Source organism: Rhinolophus ferrumequinum, chromosome 2, assembly GCF_004115265.2.
Source record: "Rhinolophus ferrumequinum isolate MPI-CBG mRhiFer1 chromosome 2, mRhiFer1_v1.p, whole genome shotgun sequence".
Lineage (NCBI taxonomy): Eukaryota > Metazoa > Chordata > Mammalia > Chiroptera > Rhinolophidae > Rhinolophus > Rhinolophus ferrumequinum.
Window position 1 is genome coordinate 49,441,966 of NC_046285.1, and position 24,917 is coordinate 49,466,882.

The window sequence follows — 24,917 nt, forward strand, 5'->3', positions numbered from 1 at the left end:
AGGTAAGCTTAGGACAACTTGAGTTCTCAACACCGAATTTCCTGTCTTTATCAGTGGAAGCCGACGTGCTAAATCAGAACTTTGTTTGTGTGTGTGATAGAATTTCCTTTGTTTATTGTGAAAAGTTTGTATTTAAGGGGGAAAAATTAAAAAATGGAAAATGTCACCAAGCAAACACGGAGAAGCTGGCACCGGAGAGGTACTAAGGCTCCACAATCCCTCATCAAAAATTTCTGAAGGCTTTGCCAGTCCTCAAGCCTTAATCTGAAGAAATACCTCCGGAACAAAAGGCTACCCAGGCTGGCAAGAGCCTTCTCCAGCCTGAGTTGCCTGGCCTGATTAGATATTTTCTGGAAGCCGATGTCACGTTTTCCTTTCATCCTGCCCATTAATCCAGCCTGCTGGCAAATACTACTCGCCCTGCATAAGCAACCCTTCTCTTCACAGAAGCAGATTCATGGGAAAACAAGGAAAGCTGGCCCTGCCTCTGCAATAAAGGAGTCGCTATCTTAAAAATTCTTTTAAAATATTCTATCATAAATCCATCAAACAGAACCACGTATAATCCCATTTTCATTTGAAGCCTGGTGATGTGATTTTTCTACATCCACAATTCCCATGGTCCTTCCTGGGCATGACATCCATCAGACAATGAGAACTTATGTAAATCGAAGGCCTGGGGGATTTCCAAGGACTCCAAACATCTGGAGACAGGAGAGCTGCAGTTCTTTGAATGGCAAGGAAGTGGATACTTTGTGAATTGAAGAGTGAAAACCTGCCTTTGTAATGGCCATGTCCAGAGTAGCTGGAGGCTTCCCATATGTGGAAACATCCAGATGTCAGAGCCTAACAGCTCCTGTTCGCCATGCCCACCTCTCTAGCACTCAGAAAGGTGAGCGAGAAACCAAGCGAGGTGTGTTGGCGAAGCCTGGAGAAGACCTGGGAGGAAAAACAGAAATGAGCCTGTTTCCAGCCAAGATACCTGGCTGTCTTTGTTTTCACAGGCTCTGAAAGGAGAGGAAAAGTATGGGGATCAGTACCTGTGGGGATAAGGGAGTAAGAGGAAATCTCTGTACTTTCCTCTCAATATTGCTGTGAACCTAACACTGCTCTAAAAAAAAAAAATAAAGTCTTAAAAAAAAAAGAATGGGACGTCAGCAAGTAAACAAGGATGACAGGAGCTTCCCTATAAGCTCCATCTAAGCAATCGGAAGAATGGGAGTCAGAGAGTGGGCAAGGCTGCTCTGAACAGGATCTGACAAACCCAAATTATCTGATCACTTTATTTGCAAGGCATGAAACACATTTGCTGGGGACAAAAAAGTAACCTCCTACAATGCTGACCACGTAGGATGTACTCCATAAGTGTTTAGTGAATTGAAAGGTCCCCTTCCTATTCGTCGAGGAGGAAAAACGGGGACCCTTGAATCACTGGCAAGAGAAACAAAGTAAAACCAAAGAGTTCTTGCCTCACAGTTTAGAGTACAGCACAATGGGGCATGAACTGTTTAGCTAATTTCCAATAGAGGCTGAATGATAGCAACTTCAATTCCAGAAAGTTTAGCTCTTTTATTTTTTTGTTTTGTTTTGTTTTGTTTTGTTTTTTCAAACGAATAACTAGCCCTGAAATAGGCCAAAGCTGCGGCATTTATCCCAGAGTGAAATGTTAACACCCGGCTTGCAGGCTCTCCCGTGCATGGCCCATGAGGCAAGCCCTTGGGACCAGCCCTCAAGAAGCCCTGACTCACTGGGGAAGTCCTGGGTCTACCAGCAGATAGAGCACCAAACCTGCTACCTACCACTCAGGTCCAGCGTCTGGGCACCAGATGGGAGCGTCACAGATTCCCTACTTGTGTAGTGACAGGAGCTGAACAGAGCCCACTTTGATTACTTAGGAAAAAGCAGCAGGGACAAGCCCCCTTTGCGAGAAAGTACTTTTGATTCCAGCAGTTTTCCCATCCCAGAGGCGAAACCTCCCCTTTAAGACCTAAATCTGCCTTCTGAACTTGTATCTAATCCCTTTCTTCATCTGCTTCACACTAGATGCACTGTAGAGGCTTTTGACAAAACAGATAAAGCAAGAAAAAGAATGGGGAAATGATCATGCATGGCACCGTGAGCAGTCTGGCCTACGTTGTTCTGGTCTTGTTTCTGTGCATTGGTACGTTGCAAACAAATAAAAAATACAGGTAATACTACACATGCTTTTTTTTACTTAAAGGTATATCACGAAGAAAGTTTGGGGAATTGACAAGCACGTACATTCTGTGTGTGAATGGCTGTCTCCTCAGATAGCGCAGGAACTTTCTAAGGGAAAGAAGAGTGATTTCTGCTTCACTACATCAGGTCCTGTATCACTTCCCTCACCGACAATGTAGAGAAGAAACAGAAGGGGCAGCAGGCCGAGAACCAGGTGACTTTAAGACTGTGTGTGTGTGTGTGTGTGCGTGTGTAAGCATGCACAAAGGTGCACTCACATGGTGTTAATTTGCTTAACACCCATTTCAAAGATAGGCTGGCTCTGTGATGAGCTTTCGTGGACCTGAGCCCTGAATGCCTTACGTTTCTATTCTAGGTCTGTGCCTAAACGTCTGGGCGGGGTCCTCCCACAGGGCCATTCCCTTACCTCTAAAGATCCGCCTCTGAGATCCCAAGAGCTGGCAGACCTCAGCAGAGGACCTGCAGGAGTTGACACATTTCTGCATCCTGTCAGCCAGGTCAAACAGCGTCACATTGGAAGCCAAGGAAAAGGTGGTTTGCAGTGACATGACCACCACGCTGGACTCTCTACAGGAAAAGTGTGTAGGTTTTTAATTGTTCTAAAATGACATGTGGACCCAGGACTTTTGGAAAATGAATGTCATCTCCATTGTCCAGTGAGGGAATGGGAAAGCATGAGGGTCCAGCGACTTTGGCCCTGGGTCACCTTGTGGCTGGGTCAAAACAGGGCCCAATTTTGTTGCTACCACCCGTGTAAGAATATCCTCCCCTTTCTATAGACTGGTTCACAAGCGAATGTAATTCTGTTACTTACCTAGAAGCACGAACTGTGGATCGGGTATAACCAGGTAACGCTGAAAAGCACACATTTAACTGAAAGAAAGAATAGGTTTGTTGTTAACTGTGACTTAGACAAAAGCCTTGGACCTGGAACCAATTTCCTATTTTTAGGATCAAACAGGCATTTTCCAGCCATCAAGTTATCAGCAGGGGTCTTTACAGAGGAGTGGTGTCCTATTTATGTTCCCTTCTTTAAATGCCTTTCTGCGCTTATTCTGTTGTTCCCTGAGTACAAAGGGAGAGAGGCAGATAGTAAATCAGTGGGGAAAATCTTGGCAGGAAAAGATGTTCAGAATAGCACCCTTGGATGCAAAACATCTTCAAAGGAGCAGATCTCTTCTAAGACGCAGGGTTTCAAAAAACTCAGCAACTGTTTATTTGGACTTTGCATAGTGAACGAGCCTCAAGAAAAGGCTGGTTCCTTTCAGCTACCCCAGGTCTGGCAGGCCTTACACAGACCCTTCCTAATCTACAATTAGTTGACCTAATGTAAAGATAGGTCCTCTTCAAAAAGGCTCTCCATGGGGAATTATATTATGTGGGTCAAGAACCCTTTTGTTCAGAGCAAATTAAAAGCAACTTTCCCTGTGTTTGCCTTGTACCCTGAGAGAGCGCAGGAACTCCCTCTAGGGCATAAAGCACTATGCCAGCTTCTAGGTTCCCCCACACAGGGGCTGGGGACTCCTTCTGTGCAACAGAGGGTCTTAACATCTTGACCAATGCAGACCCACCTGTCTTCAAAGCCCGTGTGTCAGATACATCTCACTCTTTAGAAGATGGATTCAAACATGGGACGTTATCAAATCCCTTATGGCTTTAAACGACATGGCTTTCTATGCTGATGGGCAATGATGTATTATTATGTAGTAGTATTATTACTTAAAATGTTTCTCCCTCAGGTAAAAACAGAAATGGCACATTTCAGTACAGAATGGCATCTTGGGAAAGAGCACTTGAGTGATGTCTCCAGTCACTGCTTAAATCTTCACTATTTCCCGTGGGGTGGAGATGTCACATCATCAATAAATTATACGCTGATACTGGGTAAAAATTAACAAGTCAGGTAAGTCACTGAGCGCTGTGTAATGGCCCAGGCTGCGCCTTTGCATGGGGTTCTAAGCTCCTGTACTATCTTAGAAGGAAATACTGACCTACAGCACAACCAAGGGGCAGCTGTGGTGAAGTGACAAAGACACCAGGTATAGGGTTAGTAGACGTAAAGTAGATGTAAAACCCAGTATACAGAATTTAACTGGGGTGGTCCGGTTAGCTCAGTTGGTTGGAGCGTGGTGCTAATAACACCAAAGCTGCCAGTTCGATCCCCACATGGGCCACTGTGAACTGCGCCCTCCTTAAAAAAAAAAAAAAAAAAAAAAAAAAAAAAAAAAAAGAATTTAACCTTGCCCAAAGAGAAGTCTGGCCCTTTGCTCCTGCAAAGTAATCTCTAAGCTTTGGAATATCCTACTTTTGTTTACCTGGAGGCCTGGGCCACTCCAGCTCGTCTAACAACGTGATTTATGGGGAGGGCTTTGAGTTACAGGGTATCCGCCAGACCTCCAGAGGGGCTGGAGACCGAGGTCAGCCGTATGGGCAGCTGTCTATGCCTATGGATTAGCTCTAGGCACCAAGACTCAGGTGAGCGGCCCTGTGGGCAATCCTGCATGAATAATACACACGTCGCTGCTGAGAGAGACTAACGCTGTGCGTGAGTCCGCGAGGGGAGGACAACTGCAAACACCACATTTGAACCACCCCGCCCCGTCTCCCTCTCCTCCCCCAGACTCTGCCCCGTGAATCTCTTCCCTTGATTGACTGCAACCTGCATCTTTTCACTGTAATAAACCATAACCGTGAGTATCAATAGCTTTTGGTGAGATCTGTGAGTCCTAGTGAATTATCAGATCTGAGGGTGATCTTGGGGATCCCCAAACTTGCAGTTGGTGTCAGAAGTGAGGGTGGACTAGTGGACTGTTCCCTAACTTTGCTCTGAGCTCAGGCAATGTCATTAGCTTCCAGAGCCTCTCAGCTGTCCATCTGTAAAGGTGTTAGCAATACCTGTAACAGGAATGAGGCTTCTGGCAAAGTACCTGTCACAGAGCAAAGGCTCAGTGGACACAGAAATGGAACTGGAACCTAAATTTTACACAAATAAAATCCACAGTGCTAGAAAATGCTATAGCTTTTTGCCAATAGACTAACTCTTGCCCATAAAGAACAAGTAAAACTGAAGTCAGAAATCAACTAATCTCTAAAACTTATTTTAATGGCAAATTTCAATTTTCTAAACACCAAATCTTAGACTCAGGTAGCAGTGGAGATGCAAAATGTACTATTTGAGCTTTATTTTCATCTCTTCTTTCTTCCTCTCCATTTTTCTTTCTTTTTTTCTTGACAAAAAGTAAAGCAAAGAGGGAAAGAAGAAGAATCAAAGGCCCCTAGATAATCTATGCAATGAATTCTGAACCCTGGATAATCAGGATTAAGTGTTACACCTTTGGCATCATTCTCTCCATGTTCTAAAATACAGAGAGAAAGTCACACAGCATGTCAACAGCTGATGGGATAGTAGGATTTTCTAGGTCTTTCCTCCTCACCAACAGCTCTTATTGGTACATGTCATCTAAATGTCTGTGATGATAAATCTGCACATGGAAAAGAAAGGCCAACGCACTGATAAAGGCTGCACATGAGGACACATTCAAAGAAACACTTCTACTGGGCACCACTCATTTCCAACACTTCCCTTCTACTTCCAGGGGGCCTCTTATTTTACCATAAAGTTTACCTTCCATATATAACAGAAATTGAACATCCCAGGAGTTATAGCTGGTCCCCAGGAGGATCCTAATTCTGAATAAAATCTGCTCTAGAAAACAAAGGACTAGAAGGAATATGCCTTTCAGGAAACTTACTGTTTTGGTGATTTCATTTTCAACTTCATGCAGGTCTGAATGTTTTTCCATGGTGGTATTAAGAAACATTTTCTTTAATTTAAACTCTGTCACGAAGGTTCTCACTGAAAATGAAAACATAACCTGTGAGGCCACACAATAGGTTGACCTACGCAAGGCTCTGTGTTTGTAAATTTCTGGGGCATCCAGCTTCACTCCACCTCCAAGGACCACATTGGTGCACTTCTTTCTCCTTGAGGATGGAGACCACATCTCCATCTCTGGGTTGCTCTCTAGAAAAGTGAGCATCTCGAGCTGAGCTGAAGACTCCAACTGAGTGAAACTTTGGGTGAGAGACTCTAAGGAGACTTTTGTGTACGTGTGAGGGCTGCTGAGAGGAGCCTTCCTGACATCTCCCTAATGGCCTCCCACATAATAGATGCTCAATAAAGCTGTGACAAAGAAGAAAGATGAGCTGGCCTAAATAACATAATCCTGGTAGGAGGGGAGGGAGACTTGGGGCTAGACACAAAAAGTGCTCCTCAGGCCCCATAAAATTTTCAGATAGAGGACAAAAAGCTCTTGTACGCTAGGTCTTTTACCAAGTTGATACGTCCTTCGCTTTAAAGGCATGCTTTGGTTTCACCTTCTCTCTAGAGTCACCCCCATTCCTCTTGCTCAGAGGAAATGCCCATTTTATCACTGATAAAAGAGTCTTCCAGAAGTCAGTGACTTCCCAAGGTCACCCAGCTCCCAAAGGCCAAAATTAACATTTAATGTTATGTGTGCCCATCTTCCAAGTTCTTCTCTACCCTCAGTCCCCTGAGGAATCTGACATTCTAAGGACAACCAAGGGGCGACAGAGAAAGGTGCCAAACATCTGGAGTGGGACCGCACTTCGGGGCTGCCAGACTGCATGATTATAAGCCACGTATTGAAACGCCCCATATTGGATTCAGACATGAAAGAAAGCAGCCCCATTTTCAAGGCCCATTTCACTCATAAATTTCTAGTTAACATCAATTGGTGCTGATTGGGCCTGAGGGGACTGGAACTTACAAATGGGTAAGCAACCAAAAATTAGTATAGCCTGCTTTATATCTGGCTCTTATCTTCCTTTATATTAAATTCTAATCTTTCCCTCTGGACAGGGAAAAAAAAAAAAAAGAAAATAACCCAAAACACAAAAACCCCTGAAGCTGCTCTTTCACAGAAAGCTTGCTTGCTGAATTAAGAAAAAGGGCCACAAATGAGCCAGGGAAAACATCTAACATCTTATACTTACTGTCTAAAGCCTTTAATCCTTATTTAACATCTTTTTGCTTGTTCTACAGTTCAGTGAAGCCAGCTGCTTAGGACTCTTTCTGAGCAGCAGGGAGCTCTTTGAAAACATTCTTGGCCAAATGAAAGCATTTCAGCACGCTCTAATTTGCATGTTCCTCTGATGTGTATGAACAATGAAGCTAAATGACTTGAAAAGGGAAAGATGATTGTTAACACAATAGACCCGCCAGCTCTCTCCTCCTGATCGTGTTGCCAGTGGGACACTCCACACAGAAGCTTCCAGAAGCGTTATCCCACTCCTTCGTCTTCACATCTCGCAGGTCCCGGTTTACACCCAGACTCTCTGTCTACAACTATACGTACTATAAATGCTAAGTACACATCTCTTCTGAATCATGACCGTCACTGTGGCCTCTGCTTTCACTGTCACACGAAGATGACATCACCCAGGGTACTCTCCCCAGGGACACGCACAGCTTCACGTCTGCACTGACATCATCAGGCTTTAAGGCCATTTTTTTACTTCAAATGTAACTGCTGATTTACATAGGTTATTGAACTGGTTTTTCTTAAAGATTCCTAATTATTACTTTGTATTCAGATTAGTTTACTGTTTTCATCGCTTTCAGTTCTGGTCCAAGAGGTTGAAAACTAATGGTAAGTGACACCTCTCCTCTGGAGAATTCTACCATTTCAAAGCTTGCTCAAATACATTATTTTATTTGATCTTCACAGTAACCCTGAGTGGGAAGCACAGCAGGTGGTAGTCTGATTTTACAGATGAGGAAATTGAGGCGCAGGGGTCATATGCTGCAGGTGGTGGCCCTGGACAGAGGAAAGCCAAGCATTTGAGTTCTTGGGCAAGTGTACTCTCCAGGCTGCTTCAGAACAAAACCATTTCTGTCCATCTTCTCCACTTTAAAACCTAAAACTCCTGGCTTATTTCTTATAGGGTGTAGCTAAATGGAATAGGTTACCCCAAAGCAATCTATTAGAATGAGAGGAATTCTTAATTTTAACTAATGTCTACATTCCTAGATTTCTCTTTCTTTAAATGATGCTTGGACTTGATCCTCGTATTTTAAACAATTTTCAAAATTCTGCCATTATTTTAGTAGAGAACCAAAGGCTGAAATAAATGTCTGGGCTCAAGATGGCGCCGCTGCTGCAAGGGGCGCCCGGTCGGCAAACGGAACATTCGTGTTCCTCCTACTGCTCCACGTGACCAGACACACAGAATATCCAGTCAGCCAATCCTCAGAGCCAAGCCAACTCTGGGCTCTGTACTTATTTCTTTGTTCCTCGATCTTTCTAAATACGGTCAGCTCTGCAACCCCAGGTAATCGTGCCATTTCCACGTCTAACCCTCTATAAAACCCGCTCTTGCCCACAATCCCTTGGGAAGAGTGCTCCCCTGCTTATGAGGCACTGTCCTCCCCCCGTCCCTGGCTTGTTCTCCCTTGAATAAGGGATGTCAAACTCGTCACTAAGTTGTTTTAGTTTTGTCATTTGATACAACCTTCCAAAAAGTCTGATGATGCCCCTCAGCCTACAGGCAATAGGAATCCATGCAAATAACAGTTTTCAAAGACAAAGACACTGGTCCTGTCACAAAAATATTTACTGAGCACTTTTTGTGTGTTAAGTATCACATCAGGCGATTTAAGATGATTCAAAGATGAGGCACCTTCCTGCCAGCTTCCTTATCCGGCTTAGATAGTAACTCCATGTTCTTCGCGTCTACTTTCTTCAACAAGTTGTATATTGAACAGAACACTCCAACACAGGGCTATGCCCGGTGTGCAAGAAAGCTTTTACGATTAACACACTATTGTGTGACAGGAGGACCTGTGGGCTGGAAGCTTGGCTTCTCATCAAGCAGTTGTATAAGCTCAGCCACTTAGCACCTTGTCAGGGCCTTAGTTTTCATGTGGGTTGTTTGCTTCTTAATCCGTAAAATGGTGATTATATCTAAAACCCACCAGCTTCATGAAACTATCAAACTGGGGAACAAAATATGACAAATTGTACAGTATGATTATGGCAACACTTTACAAAAATATATCTGCCTGTGGACAAGAACGTGAAGACTGTTTTTAAAAATGAAAAGAATGTGTGATTTTGGTAGGATAATCAGGGTTTTATTCTCTTTCTTCCCTCCCTAAAATGTTATTTCTTTACTATGTGGCTAGAATATCCTTTGATGTATATTTTTTCCTAACTGCGGGGTGGAATGGGTAAGCAAAGAGTGTGGTGAACAAATGATGGCATATTGGAGCCGTCGTTAAGAAGTTTGTATGATATTTGTAGTAATATGGGAAAATGCTTAAGATGTAAAGTTTGTACAAATACCGCATGATTTCAACTATATAAAAATATAACGTACATTAAAAAAGTTTCAAATAACGTGCTATATCTTTTAGTGATGGAACAATAGGCAGCATTGTACACTTCTTTCTGTGTTCCTTAAACTTGTATGTTGGACAAATAACGCTTTTGATTAGGGAGAAAAACAATATATGTTACTTTGCAAAACATACTGTGGGGCAGAAAAAAGTCCAAGATAGATGGACTCTTACCCAAGTTGCATATTCCTTTCTCCAGCTGGTATCCAACTGGGCATCTGCAGGTAAAGGATCCCTGAGTATTGTTGCACGTGGCGAGGGAAGGGCAGGGGGTCGAGAGGCACTCATCCACATCTGCAGAGGACAGAACACAAGGACAGACTGAATCAGACGGCAGGACCACACTGCGGTTCAGTAAGCACCTACTAAGGGCCAAACGGCACTGGGGTGGTGGGGCCCCAGAGATGAGCAGGACACTACCCTTGTTTCCACGGGGCTACCAGCCTATTAAGGGTGGAGGCAGCCACGTATACAGCTCAGTGCAACCACAAGGCAGGATTTGGAGGGACAGATAAAGTAGCAGATTTTGATGAGGGGGAGGATTAAGGGCTGTTTCCAATAACATCTGGACTAAGACTGGAAGGACTTCCACGAGCAGACATGGGCTGGTGGCAGCAGCACAGTGAAAGCCAGGGGCAGGAAAGCTTAGGGGTGTTTAGGGAGCCAGGAGTGGTCCAGTGTGGCGGCAGGAGCATGGGCAGCTTCAGAATCAAGTCAGACCATGGAGGCTTGTCAGTGCTTTTGTCTGACATTATTCTCAGGCAACACATAAGCATGTTAACTCTTAAGCAAGCAGGGTATTAATTTAAAAAATCTTACTCCCCTACATTTTGGAGAAAAAAGGCGTTTACGGCCTGGCTCAATGTGCTCTTGCCTTGTAGGCCCCTGGACGTGACTGTTCCTCTTACCCACACTGCAGTCATGTCCTTGCCAGGAAGATGAGCAAACGCATCGATACCCATGGCTGCTGGGGTCCACAACGCACGTCCCATCATGAAGACAAGGGTTAGGGGCACAGCTGTTCCCTAAAAACACATTCCAGGAATAAAGCAGTTAACATGTAAAGTCAGCTCTAGGTAAATATTTAATTCTTCTGGCTACTATTTGATTTCAGCTTAATTCTGTTTACTTGCCCTGCAGGGCCACACTACTAAAATAGGATGGGCTCCCAAGAGGCGCAGCAGAGACGTGGTGGGACCGGATTCCGGCACTCGCGTGTATACAGACACACGTGTCAGACAACAGGATCCCTGAATGCAAGCCCTGGTTCAAATCCAAATGCTGCTTACAGGTCTCTCTGTTCAGGATGGACAACTATATTGCCTTTGTGATATTTAGAAAATTCTACTCGTGGCCCATTTAAAACACATGTGAAAGGGGACTGCATCCCCTGACAGATCTTGAACAATCTGATGTTGTCCTTTTGGTTTGCACTAGGATGCGAAAGAAAAAAAAAATCCCCGTGCTTTCTGCCTTTGTGGCGGCCCAGATTGAACAGAGGAATACATCTGCAGCCTAGAACTGTTAAATGCTTTCATATTGGAAAAAGGTGTTAATAAAATCTTCCTTATTTTTACAGAAAAAAAACAAACACCCACATGTTAAGAGGGAAAAGAGCCCTGATCAACTCCCTTCCTGCTGCAAGATTTCCCTTGATTCGAAAGTCTCAAAATGGAATAATGTGTGGACCTCTGCATATGGTGCAATCGTTTAGGAAAACGCTTCAAGTTGAACCCTGCAATGCCTTCTCTTTATGTGATGTAACAATGAACCGGGTGTGATTCATCCAGGCCTCGTGATGCACACGCTTCCATGTCATCTCAGACTCCCAGGGCAGTGACCACAACTTTCTGTTTCGGTCTGCATAACCAGCACTGTCGCTCCAGTTATGTAACAATTGCCTAATAAAGGTTTCTGACACATACTTAGAAAAGCCAAAACCCACAAAATAACTGCATCATCTCCAAGGAGAAAATCAGTGATACAATGAGAAGAAAACGGTAAAAGTCAAGAGTTCTAACTCCAAAAGAATAACCCCCAAAACAAATGGGTACACCTAAACATGGTGTTCCTATTCCTCACTGCTACTTGAACTACCCCAAATTACCTGTCTAAACACAGCACCTATCTATCCAAATACTGTACCCATGGACCCGATCACAAAAAAAATACTAACAGCCAGTAATAATGCTCCTAATACTCGCCTATAGTTACCATGGCAACGGCCGTAATCAGCTTTAAGGGAGATTGTGAATTGTGTCCCATAGGGTATTGGAATATATGGTATTGGCCACTGGAAGTGACGTCCTGTGAACCTTGGAGCAGGGGCCCCACACTTGTGGAGAGAAGGATCCACCTTTCACTTCCCAGAGGTGCTGCAATCACTGGTGCATCCTTGCACTGTGGGTCTGAGTGGGGGCGGGGGTGGGGGTGGGGAGGTTATGACCCTCCAGATCCCAGGATGCTGATGGCTGACTGGGTGGAACTCTGCCACCAACAGAGCTCCCTGCTCCAGTTACCACAAAGCATTTCTCGTCTTTTCTTTTTCCTTCAGAATGTCAGTCTCCATTTCACCCTGTCACCAACAGCAGTTTCCCTTTTCTGGGTGTGGACAAGTCAAATGCACAATTTTGAACGTGACATCAAAAGACAGATCATCTTACTTCTACCTTTCCTTACATGATAAAAAAAAAAAAATCATGTGGATGGCTTTCTTTTCCTTGTACCGGGAACATCAACGTGGATGTAAAGATCATTTCAAGCGCACTGCAAAGGAACCCTTGTTGTACAGTCAGCATGGGAAAAGATGAGTTTATCACCTTCTTCCTGAAAATGCCCCCCACCCACACTGATCAACGAGCAACACAATCTGAAGGAGACAAGGAGCCTGGGCTTCCCCTGGATCAAGGAAAGCCTCTCTGGTGACTGTGGAGCGCCTGACTCAGCAGCTTGGGATTCTGATTTGGGAGCTAGAGCTGACCCCTTCTCACTCTGTCTCAGACAGGCCCCCTAAAGCTTCTTTACTCCAGTTTCTCTACCCTCTAATCCGGCATCACTGCCCACTCTGGCCCTGGAAGAGTTAAAGGTCATGCTTGAAAAAGCTCTTGTGATTACGGGGCATTAGAAGCTACAATCGCACTATCTGCTGATGTTACACACAGCCAATGGCATCTTCTTCTCTTTCTTCAGCAAGAATTATGTAACTCGGGGGTGAGAAAATTAGGTCCATTGTGACATTATTTTATGCCTCAAGTGCTTCAGCAGGAAGCATCTGAGATCACAAGACAAACACTGGACTACTGTAAACACCAGCCATCGCCACCCATTCACACGCATCCCCAGCCCAAGCTGTTCTCCGCGTGCGCGTGCAATTGCGTCCTACCTGAGGCTGGAGACAACGGGGCCGATGGGGAGTACGAGCTGCTCTGAGCAGGGAAGGTGGTGGGTTTGGGAGGCAACACTTCAGCTGTAGGAACATCTGCGGTTTGGGGAGAAGGAGATGTTCTGAGGAAACGTGAAGCTGGACTGTACTGTTCTGAAATGCCAAGCCCTGTGGTCAACACTTTTGCTGATGTGGGTACAGCAGTCAGGGGGATCAATCGGGTAGTAGCCTCTGTATGCACTTGGTTCCTTTTGGTGGTGACAGCACCTTCTGTTGAGATTTGTGGCACTAGAATTCCAGGACTGGTTGGCAAGAGCTGTTTTCCGGCCATAGTCTGTACTGTTGTGGGGCCGGCCATCAGAGGTGCAGTGCTTGACTGGGGACTGGGAGTGGTAACAGGGGGATGCGAGGCCTCGAGAGTGGTGGCTGTCAAAGCTGGAGGCATTTGGGCTAAGCTGGTGCTCGTGGCTGGAAGGGTTTGCTCAGTGGAGGACTCTGGTAAGACAGGGGGCAGAGGGGTCCTCGAACTAGAGCTCATTGTTTCAGCTTCGGAGGCCTCAGTGGGCAGAGACTCCAGGCTCGGTGCCTTTGATTCTGTAACCATTTTCCTGTGGGGTGGGTTGCTCTGGTTCTTTGGGTCTGCTGTCTGAGTACTGGAGAGCACTGCCACAGATGATGTCATTGTCAATGTCCGAACCGCAGTCACAGAAGTGTCCCTTGCCCTGGGTGGGGCCAAGGTAGAAAATGAAGGTGGCAGGGTTGTCTGGGACACAGATGGTGAGCCAGGGGAAGAGACTGTCAGGGAGCCTGGCAAAGGTGGTGGCGAGGAAAACAAAGGTGTGGGCGCATCAGGGGAGGAGCCGTGAGCAGAGGCCCTGGTGGATAGTAAGGTTGAGGATAACAACTGGTGGGATTGCGACACTGAGGCCAGGGGCAGAGGGGGCCCTGACGAAGACGAGTCACCAACCGACCCAGTATCAGCTTCCAGAACCACCATGTTTGGCATATCCATGGTGGGTGTGTAGGACGGAAGGTTGGCTGAACGGAGACCCAGTGACTCAGTGGAAGGCCAGGCATATTCCCTTCCATAGGATGAGACGTTACTTCTTTCAGTCTGACCCTGAGAAGAGGAAGAATAGTCTGAATGTGAAGAGTTTGAGATCTTAATAGAAGAGGTCGAACTCTCCCTCATGTCCAAGGATGAACTGTTGTCTGTGATGGACAGCAACGCTCGTTCTCCCTTGGTGAACGGAGATGAGACATAGGTGTGGTCCATGTGGTCGCTGGAAGTCCTCTGTTCCATATCAGTGCCACTCACTTGATCGTAGCTAATTCCAGTGACTGCAAAGGGAAAAAACTAAAGTTAGGTCAACTAAACAGATAAGCAGTCTCCTGAGCATGCACTGTAAAACAGACTCCCAAGTGTCCCATCCATGAACACCCATGGGTGAAACACTTCCTCTGGAGAGGTGGTTTTTAATGGCCAGCACTCTGGAGAGACAGTATGGAAGGCAGGAAGGTCAGAGTCTGACGAGCAGATTTACCCTCCTGTGAGGAGTGTGGTAGCAGCAATGGAAATGGTAATAAAAGAGAAGTGGGGCCAGGAGCCCAAGAATAGGGAACCGGTCCAAATTCCTTCCACATGCCTTGTTTGATAAAAGCAAACTGGCATCTGAAAAGCTCTTAAGACCCCAAATAGAACAATTGTTACGCCTAAATGGAAAAAGGAAAACCCTCCCAACATTCCATTCTGTATAATGAGATATTTCTTTCCCAGGAGATCGGCCTTAGTCACAAAGTGGCTGTTCTCTTGTATTTAAGCATCCTGGCAGACAACCTAGCAAATGCCCTAGGCAAATGGGGGGTGGGGGAGAGGTAAGAAAACCCAGAAAGTTCTCTTTGTAAAGACTTTGTCAAGTACTTCCTGGGTGGACAGCGAACTTAATTCGTTCCAGGACCGTGGGCGGATTGGCAGATGAGCTGAAGGAATGTGGAAAGAGATTCTGCTCATCACCTCCGAGAGCGCGTGGGGATGCCAGGGAACCTGAGACCAGGTGGGCGTCACCAGTCGCAGTCACATTCCTGTGCGGAGTGGCACTCTCTGTTTCTCTGGGCGCCTCTGCAGAGCGCCCCACATCCCCAGATGTTGTGCTCCCGTTGGTGAGAGATCGCAACGTGCGCTCTCCGTTTCCAGTGAAAGTAGCTGAAGTGTGTGGGCTGTGAGCGCGAGCTCCGGATGTCCCCTCAGACCCCTCCTGCCAGACGGCACTGACTCCCAGCTCAGGATTATCTTCAGTGGCTACAAGAAGATTGCAAAGGGGATGGCTGGTCAATGCAAGGGAAGAGCAATGGCATCGTGCTTGAGTCTCAGGAAAAGCCTCACTTCCCGGACTGTGTCAGCCCAAACGCTTCCCTGTGCTTTCCGACAACGCGTAAAACCAAAATGTGTGGTGTTCTCTGCAGGTGTCTGTCAGTGACTGAAACCTCAAGAGGAGCTGCGGATCAGCCTATCTGTTCAGGAGACCTAGATTTATGGGGAAGTTTATTACTTCAGTGAACAGGGTCAATACTGTATTTCTGCTTGGTGATACTTAATAAATAGAGTTTATGTCCGGGAAATTGGTGGTGGCTGCAGGGGAGGTGAACAGTGGGCAAAAGACTAACAACCCTACTGGGGCTTTAGCCCTTCTGACAAGGCCCAGGAGAGAGGTCCACATTACTCCGAAGGCTTTCACCTCCTGCTGGGACCAGTGATCCGTGAACTGACACAGGGCCTGTCCTAAGTGTCCATACTCTGTCCTAAGGCATCAGTGGGAGATGGCATTGTGAGAGGAGGTGAAAGGTGGGGCTTGGTTTTTGCTCTGTTTTACTTTTTTTTTAATGTATTTATTTCCTTAGTGGGGATGGAACAGGGACAAGTGATACATGAATAAATGTCCTTTCCTCCTTTCTTGGGTATAGAAATGAGGTCCAGTTCTTCTTGGCCTACATATGTCATAATGTGGCTGTACGAGCAAACAGGCTCTTTTCCTGGTTCTTATTCCTAGTCCCAGACCAGGCTAGCTCTTGATACCCCAAAGGCACCCCTTGATGGAAAACATGTAAAGCTGAGGGTTAGGTAAGTTCACTCATGACAGGTGTGCATTCACTGGCAGACAGGAATGAGTGTGGGGGCAGGGATGCACAGTGACTTGTAGCAGCACGGAGAAAGCCCGGAGCCAAGGACAGATGGAACCTGACTCAGGCTGGAGGGCTTACGAGACCCACGGAAAGTCCACCAAGAGCTGAGCATATCTGAGCACCAGTTCCCAGGGCAAAGAGGACAACACCTGGGATGGGGAGATCGTAAAGGCTGTTAGATGAAATTTAGGCAAAAAACCCCGTCAGGCTTACAGACTTAACACACTGCAGTGTCATGTCCTAAAACAGAGGCGCTGCATCTGAATCCAGAAAAAGGAAGAGCTCAGAACTCTGAAAGGCTGGATGGTAGAATCAGTCGGCTTTGGGTAATCCAGAGGAAAAGGGATAAGGCATCATGTTAACCCAGTGAGGTGGTTTCAGGAACGAGGCTATTCTAGCGCTTTATAACCGAACCCCACAATCTGCTCACGTAAGACCACATTTTCCACATGCACCAACAGAGCATTAACTGCAGAGTGAAGGGTACAGAGAGATGGAAAGGCTACAGAACCTAAGCTCCTGGTGTTTGAAAAGGTAAAAATTCTGAGCCCCACAATTGTGAGGGTGGAAAATGATTCTTTTTGTTTAGGAGACAGATAATGTATTTTCCATGAACAGACATAAAAGAGCATGAATATCCTCGACCCATACATGTGGTATTCTTTCATGATAAGCTTCTGCTTTGTCACATCACATCAGTACTAATAAATGCTAATTTTCCTCGTCGATTAGGATGCTTACCTGGGGGATGAGTGGTGGAGAAGTAAGCATGTAAACCTATTATAAGTTTAACTGATATGATGATGCATTTTTGCTTTAGTCAGTATATATTTTACATTGATAAGGCTGCTGAGAATCGTTTTTTACATTGCCCAAAGACATTCTTAAAAAGGAACATCAAAAGTTTTCTCAAATTGATAAATTGGACTTCATCAAAATTAAACTTTTGTGCTGCAAAGAATACCATCCAGAAAGTGAAAAGACAACCCACAGAATGGAAAAAAAATGCCTGCACATCATATATCGCTAAAAGAATGCTATCCAGAATATACAAAGAACTCTTATAACTAAAAAAAAAAAAAAGAGAGAGAGAGAGAGAGACAAATAACCCAATTTAAAAATAGTCATAAGATCTGAATGGACATTTCGAAAGACGATATACAAATGACGGATGAGCACGTGAAAAGATACTCAACTGGGAAATGCAAATCAAAACCACAATGAGATATCACTTCACACCCAATAGGATGGCTATAATAAAAAACGATGGCCAATAACCAATGTTAGTAAAAATGTAAAGAAACTGGAACCCTTGTACATTGTTGGTGGGAACATAAATGGTGCAGCCAGTCTTGAAAACAGTTTGGCAGTTCCTCAAAAGGTTGAAAATAGAGCTACTATTAAACCTGGAAGTCTAAGCGAATTGAAAACATATTTCCACACAAAAAGTTATACTGCAATGTTCACAACAGTATTATCCATAATAGCCAAAAAGTGGGGGAAAAACCTACACATCCATCAATTGATAAAGGGATTAAAAAAAAATGTGGTCTATCCATACAGTGGAATATTATTCAGCCATGGAAAGGAATGAAGTCCTGTTACATGCTACAGCGCGGTGAACCTTGAAAACATTACACTAAGTGAAAAACACCAATGGCCACATATCATAAGATTCCATTTACATGAAATACCTGTGGGATTGCTATAGCAATTTGTCTATATGGCAAATCCAGAGAGACAGAGAGTAAACTAGTGGTTGCTAGAGCCTGGGGGGAGGAGAGAGGGGGGAGTAACCGCGGGTGAGTAGCAGCTTTCTCTTTGAGGTGATGAAAATGTTCTGGAATTAGACAGTAGTGATGGTTACACAACGTCGTGAAGGTACTAAAAACCACTGAATTGTATACTCTAAATGGGAGAATTATACAAAATGCGAATTATATCTCAATAAAGTTACTTTAAAAAGAGAGAGAGTTTCTCTTAATGAATGCGTGGACCTGGGGTGAACAACCACTCACGAGAAGGTGGTATTTCTACCTTCCAGAAGCTGAGTGATTCAGGTGGGTACGGGTGTGGGGCGGGCTGTAGGGACTGGAAGATGTGGACAGAAGTCCCTGAGCTGTGTGCGGGAGGGAGGGGCAGGTGGCAACAGCAGCTCTTTGGAGAAGTGCCAGAAAAAATTGGGGGACATACAGGGAGATCTGTAGCAACCAGCTAGCAAAACGGCCTGGGTATAATGAAACTGGAGGAGACCACGGAGCTATTTCATTCATGCGTGGCCTTACTATGCCACAGAAGATCGTAAGCCTCACCAGCCTGTGTTCCCTCCCTGTGATCTAGTTCCGTGAGGTGAAAACCTACTCGAGCGTTCACCACGTGGTGCGGAGGCCTCCAGGCTTTCTGAGGACGAGGATAAGTCTGCGGCCAGCTCAGAGTAACTCCTTTCACCCAGCGCTGTATCACTTCCTCTGGACTGTGGGGCAGAGGCTGAGAACTGGCTCAAAACCGAAGAGTTCACAACTTCAGGATAGGAAGTGGAGCTTCCTGTCACATCTGCGAATGTCTTGGTGTTGCTCAAGAACCAGCGTGCAATGCGCTCTCCGCCTCTGACAGACGGGACTGATCCAGGTACAGTCTCAGTCTGAGACATGGGGCTTCCATTCGCTGCATCAGAGCTGCTGGCCAGCTGGTGTCCTTCGGAGACTGCAAGGTATCAGGGAAAAAATGCCATTACACAGATGTGAAAGAGACCCCTCCACAGCTGAGACGTGAGTCCTCTCTGAGGGAAGATCCCCTTGGCAAAAACCTTGGTGTAGTATTTATTATATGTGTAACCAGACATGCATTTTTAAATTCTAAATAATTATTTCAAAACGCTTCAGTGTCGGTAAGATAGCAATACTAAAAATAAACATAATACTAAAAATAAGCAATACTAAAAAAAAAACATAAAATAAAATGAAGAGGGGAGCTTTTAAACAGCATGTGTAAAGCAGCAGAGTTACTAAGAGGCTTGAGTGTTTTATTTTCTATCCCCAAAAGCAATCAAGGGAGGGAGTGTATTATGCCCAATAAATATGATATGCCTAAACATAGGGCTTAGTCAGAAGCATTTTTCTAAGACAGTTCTATTATTAATAAATATTATTTTAATTTTGAAGTATAGCAAACAGAAAATAAACTATAGGGAGTACATTAAAACGATGAATTTGGGGAATATATTTATATCTGCATATTTTATTTCTAAAGATGATCCGTACATAAAATAACTCAAGCTAGTTTCAAAGAGCAGGCCAGCCCTCGCTTTGAAGACGAGGCTGCAGAGCAACAAGATGCAATCAACAGTGAGGGCTCAGGGGCTGAGGTTTCAACTCTGCTTAAACCCTCCGAGCCCTGGTTTCCTCATGTATAAAAAAGTGGGAGGAATGGTGCCTGTTGGAGGAACTTCACAATATTCTCCTAAGGATGAAAATCAAAAAGTTATAATGTGGTGTACTAGATAAAGGAGATGGTGTTATCTAAAGAAACACTATTTTCTAGAGGTTGCAAATGGACTTGAAGTGATCCCTTAAGAAAATCCAACAATTTTTAAATGTCCATAATAGATGAAGTAAAATTGAATACTTACTTGGGGAATCATTTTGCCAAAATCCCACTGAAACCTTGGAAGATGTAAGCCCAAGTCCATTTTCTGTGGACAGCTCACTGGATTCCCCAACCCCTGGATTCCTGATTATTTCACTGTTTCTTCTCAATTCTGCCTCAGAGGGTGAAGAATGGACTGATGCTGAAGTCATGGCAATTTCAGAATCCTCAGGGAAAGTCTCTGTCTCGTTTAAGGGTCCCAGACTGACAGCTAAAGACTGGATCACCCTTGGGACACCACTGGGGAATGTGGTGGCAACATGCACACTCTTTGTCCGACTGACTGAGGGGCTTCGGAGAGCAGTGGAGTTGTTTAGCTCCTCCATACTTCCAGAACCTAAAATGGAGGAAAAAAATGCTTTAAGAGTACTCAGGGGTGGGGGGTGGGGGGGTTAAGAAAATCAGGGATGAATCTAGATACAAATAATGTTTATTACATTTTGGTAGACAAATATAGATCCTTCACCAAACAATGAAAAGCTTCAGCTCGAGCTAAAAGACATTAGCTTGAGCCTTTAGACCATTAGTTGCCTTAGTTTTTATAGAGGAAGGTAAAACTTCTACTCTTGAATTCCATCTTATAGCTTATACAGGACAGGTGGATGAGGACACACTGTAATGTTTTTATTTGACAGAAATTACCATATACCAGAAGCGATGTGTGACATGGAGCGTTGTCATGATGGAGGATGATTTACGGCACACTTTAAAACACACCTTGTCTCAACCGTAGTTCACCCCCAACTGACTTTACCAAAAAAGCTGAAACTTGTCACACACTGTTACTAAGGTTCAACGTGCCACTTCCCATATTGAAGATCCCTGCCTTTCCGTTGGATGGCACTCCGCAGCAGCATTCATTGTCTTTATTGATCACATCGGAAAGGCTCCATGTCACACATCGCTTCTGGTACAGCAATCTCTGTCAAATAAAAACATTATGGTGTGTCCTCATCCACCTTACTCACTGGATCTGGTACAACTTCTGGCTCTTCCCTAAAGTCAAAATGATCATGAAAGGTAAACGTTTTGAATCGAATCAGGACATCGAGGCAGCCACAACAATTCAAATAAAGACACTCACGAAAGAGGACTTCCAGAACTGCTTCAGAAAGTGGCAAGAATGATGGGATAGGTGTGTTCAAAGCGAGGGGGAGTCTGTTGAGGGGGATTAATGGCCATGTGTCTTTCACTGTAATAAATTGTTTTAATTTAAATATTCACTGTAGTGTTTTACCACATTTCATATTGAAAGGTTTTGAGCTGTTAATTATGATCCAGAAAGGGAAGAAGGACAGTCTCATTATAAATGGTTCCTTGAAGACCAGTCCTATGTGCAGCTGTGACCAAAAGCACAAATATTAAATATAATTAGAGAGAAAGAGAGCACAGAAAACACAGTTTCCTCTTACTGTTGTACAAACTGTAGAACCAGCCTACACTTAGAATACAGCCCGCAGTTCTGGGCATGGGACCTTAATGAAGATGCAGGCAATCCATACAAGTAGCAATTAAAACAAGGGAAAAGAAAGACCAGGACACAAAAATAGAGTCTCAGCTTACCTAAAAAACAAAAACACATTGGGGGGAGGGGGAGAGAGAGAGAGAGAGAGAGAGAGAGAAAGAGAGAAAGAGAAAGAGAGAAAGAAAGAAAGAAAGAAAGAAAGAAAGAAAGAAAGAAAGAAAGAAAGAAAGAAAGAAAGAAAAGTTATAGATACGTCCCAAATTCTCACTCAACCACGTAGCTTCTCAGGCCTAACTTCATTATAGTTATGATCTAAATCCACCAAAATATAGCCTGGGTACTTTTATTCCCAGTAAACTGCATTATTTCATCGATTCAATGTACAGTGGCAGTTATACTGGACTCAGCCTGAACACCTGTCCAACAAATCAGTGGCCACAGAAATACAATTACAAAAGTCCCAAATGCTGACAGTCACAAAAGGAAAACTGCTGTGTTTTCCGCGACCGCGAAGGGCTCTGCGGAACATTTGCTTCATCGTCTCGTTATCATTATTAAAAGCTGCTATTTACCAACCAATTATGATGTGCCAGTACTTTATACCCACATTTATACATTATGCTTAAGTACTTTGCATACCTAATCTCATTTAATTCTCACAGCAAAGCTTGGAAGTAGTGTGAAGACTTCTGCAGAGCTGGTGCCTCTTAACACAAGGAGGAAATGTTTGGTCAAACTCATCTACAGTCACCACTCATACCACTAACTGAGCACCTGCTAATGACATCTAGGGGAACTTGACCGTGCTTCTAATTAACAGGCCAACACTATTGATTGTTAAAGAGCTGCCCGTCCTTGCTCATTTCTACCCTTAAAGCAGCCACTCAGAAATGGGAAGACCATCCATTTGGGAGCAGAAACCAACCAAATTCCCTAATCTTTATTACAGGAGTTGGACAGACCAACAACTAATCTGGAAGAAGTACGAGTATATAGGTGAGTCTCCAATCACGGCACAAACACTGAAGCATCAGGCATGCATCAGAATGATCAACCTTGGCTTGACCGCGACCCAGAACGTGCCAAAAATCTAGCTGAAGCAGCTGATATTTGAGAAAGATATGCTAAATCTACAGTCTTCTGAGTTATTTATGTTCTTCCTTTTACAAAGTGAAATCACCACAAAGCAATTTACCTGGGCCACAGGAGCTCAGCTACCCACAGAAGTACTTTTATAAGTTGAGAGCCATTATTACACTCTCTGCTCCTATCGACAATCTATATAAAATATCACCTTTTAAAGAACATTAGCACAATTTCCACAAAACAGCAATTGATGGCATTTTCTATTATGGTTCTCAACATTCCTTATGTAAATCTTCCTCTTAGAATTCACTGCCCCCAAAACACTTATGCCTATGGGTAAAACTGTATACTAACCTTATCTGACAAAAATCTCATGCCCCACCCAGTTTCCCTTTGTGCCCTGGTTTCCAGGAAGCTCAGTACTAAATTTAGTGCTCCACTGTAGCTGCTCTCACGCAATTCAACATACACATTTCTCTTTCCACCTCAAATGAGAACTTTTTTCCCTGTTAGTTGCTTTACTTATTTTTCCTCCTAACAGTCAAATAGTACATGGTCATTAGAGAAAATATGCAAAGTATAGCAAAATATAAAGCAGCAAAAGATGTAAAGCAGCAAGAAAAATCCTTTCAAATGGCTTCTGATCTCTCTCTATTTTTTAATCTAATATAGCTGTTTGGGCCTGTACCTGCTTTCATGTATATATTTATTGGCATGCGATTTATTTTTGGAAGCAGGTAACTCCTGCCTCCCCAAGCCTCAGAAGAGGTTATGCTGTGTGCATGTTTGTGTAGCAGAGGAAGCAGGAAAGGAGGCACACAATACAAAAGCTGGTGTGTTTGGAATAACAGATGCAGGCATTAGAAAGGATCTTTAGGATCATCTGATCTAATCCCCTCATGTTTCCAATAAGGAGCTCCATCCTCTCCAGGCCCGGCTCCTGGCTGGCCATCTCAGCACTCACCTAGTAAGAAGCATCACTCGTCTGACTGGTCTAAGTGCCAGGGCTTTCCCTGGGTCACACTGACTACTGGGTGCATGGAGTGGCCAAGTGTCAAAAGTCACACATCCCTGCCGCACTCTCTCTTCACTTACGTTCTGCTACAGAGTGGCCAGCAGGGCTGGGGGTCTCAAATCAGCCTCTGGCAAGTCCTGCCGGCCTGCTCAGCCCTCCTGCCTGGTCAGAAAGGGATAGCAAAATCTTAAGATTTAGATTTCACGGGAGGAAGGAGGTACACCAGGGCTCCGGTTAGCAGGTACGAGCTCAGCCTTAAAAAGAAGGCAGAACTTTGCTTTCCATGTGGCTTCGGGTCCTCGTGCATGTCCCCTCTGCATCCGGCAGGGAGGAGAGGAGGCTGGCAGGCAGAATCCAGATGTTCCTGGATGCCTCACTATCCCTTCATGTAACAGCACCCAAAGCCCTCTAAGCATCAAAGAGGGAGGTGGGACTCTACCTATCACAGAACACCCAGTTCACTGAGAAGGAAGAGAAATGCTCCATGAAAGACTCAAGAAATGGGAAAGAAAAGGTACAACTCTTCAAAAATTAAAAGTATAAGGTTCTAAAATGATGAACGCTCAAGGAATTTGAGGATCAATTATTTTTTTAATATTGAAAAATATAGGGAACTACAGAGTTCAGCGCAGTAAAGTTGGAAACATAGGCTGATTTTCAAATACGCCACAGTAGTGCGTTGAATTTAAATTATAAATAGTAAATGACCCTGACCAGAACCAAAGTGTAGCTTCCTCGAAAATGCTTCCTTTCCACCACTTAGTAAAGCTGCTTATAAATCACGGAACCACAGAACTTCGAAGCTGGAAAGGATCATAGCTTTTAGCCAATCTAACCAATGTTTAAGAATAATTTTAAAAAGCAATCTCCGAAAAACACAAATCATAAACCATATACATACCAGTCAGCAGGAAACGGTGTACAGAGTATACGGAAGAGGAACTGGTGGCTTTCAACAGGCATTCCAGAAAGGACCTCTGGGTTCGTTTTTTGCTTTGATGACATAAACCCAAACCCCTCGTCTTGCCAAGTACTTCTAAAAACCACTGACCTCTAAAAATTTTTAAATGGCAATTTCTAAAGCAACCTAACCTCCATTTCCCCAGAATATTTCCAACCCTCTCTGTCCTGCTCCCTATGGCATGGGGATGAAGACACATGCAGCATGCACTGACTGAATAAAACCTCAGAGAAGAGAAAAAGGGGCAGAGTGTACCACATTCTCTTTGGCCCGTGGCCAGGTGAACCCCGTGATATTTGGGCACACGCTAAGCCCCATTACTTACCAAATGCACCACGTTCTTGGGCAATGGGGGGGCTGATGAGAAGTGATAAACGCAGCCTATGTCCTCGAGGGGATTACCACCTCTCTGGGCAGATAGGCATTAGATAAGCTAATGTGACAAGGGGATTGGCACAGAGGGTTGAAGAAAGGCTTCGTGGAGATGGAAATACCTGAGAGGAGACGGAATTGATGACTAGGAACTGGAATGGCAGAGAGGTG

At 44.5% G+C, this 24,917-nt stretch overlaps 1 protein-coding gene and 1 non-coding gene across 2 annotated transcripts in view; one reads left to right on the forward strand and one right to left on the reverse strand.

Moving 5' to 3' along the window:
- HEG1 (heart development protein with EGF like domains 1) overlaps positions 1-24,917 on the reverse strand; it is an 81,779-nt gene that overhangs the window by 29,491 nt on the left and 27,371 nt on the right. The window contains exons 4-11 of the mRNA XM_033127122.1: positions 19,831-20,184; positions 18,564-18,905; positions 13,023-14,363; positions 10,549-10,665; positions 9,815-9,934; positions 5,973-6,076; positions 3,035-3,093; positions 2,627-2,787 (exon numbers count right to left, since the gene is read on the reverse strand). Of these exons, the coding sequence (XP_032983013.1) occupies positions 2,627-2,787; positions 3,035-3,093; positions 5,973-6,076; positions 9,815-9,934; positions 10,549-10,665; positions 13,023-14,363; positions 18,564-18,905; positions 19,831-20,184 (2,598 nt within the window). The remainder of the gene's footprint in view (positions 1-2,626; positions 2,788-3,034; positions 3,094-5,972; positions 6,077-9,814; positions 9,935-10,548; positions 10,666-13,022; positions 14,364-18,563; positions 18,906-19,830; positions 20,185-24,917) is intronic.
- Positions 11,022-11,150, forward strand: LOC117014650 (small nucleolar RNA SNORA31). The gene has a single exon (XR_004421563.1). It is a non-coding gene; the product is annotated as a small nucleolar RNA SNORA31 (small nucleolar RNA).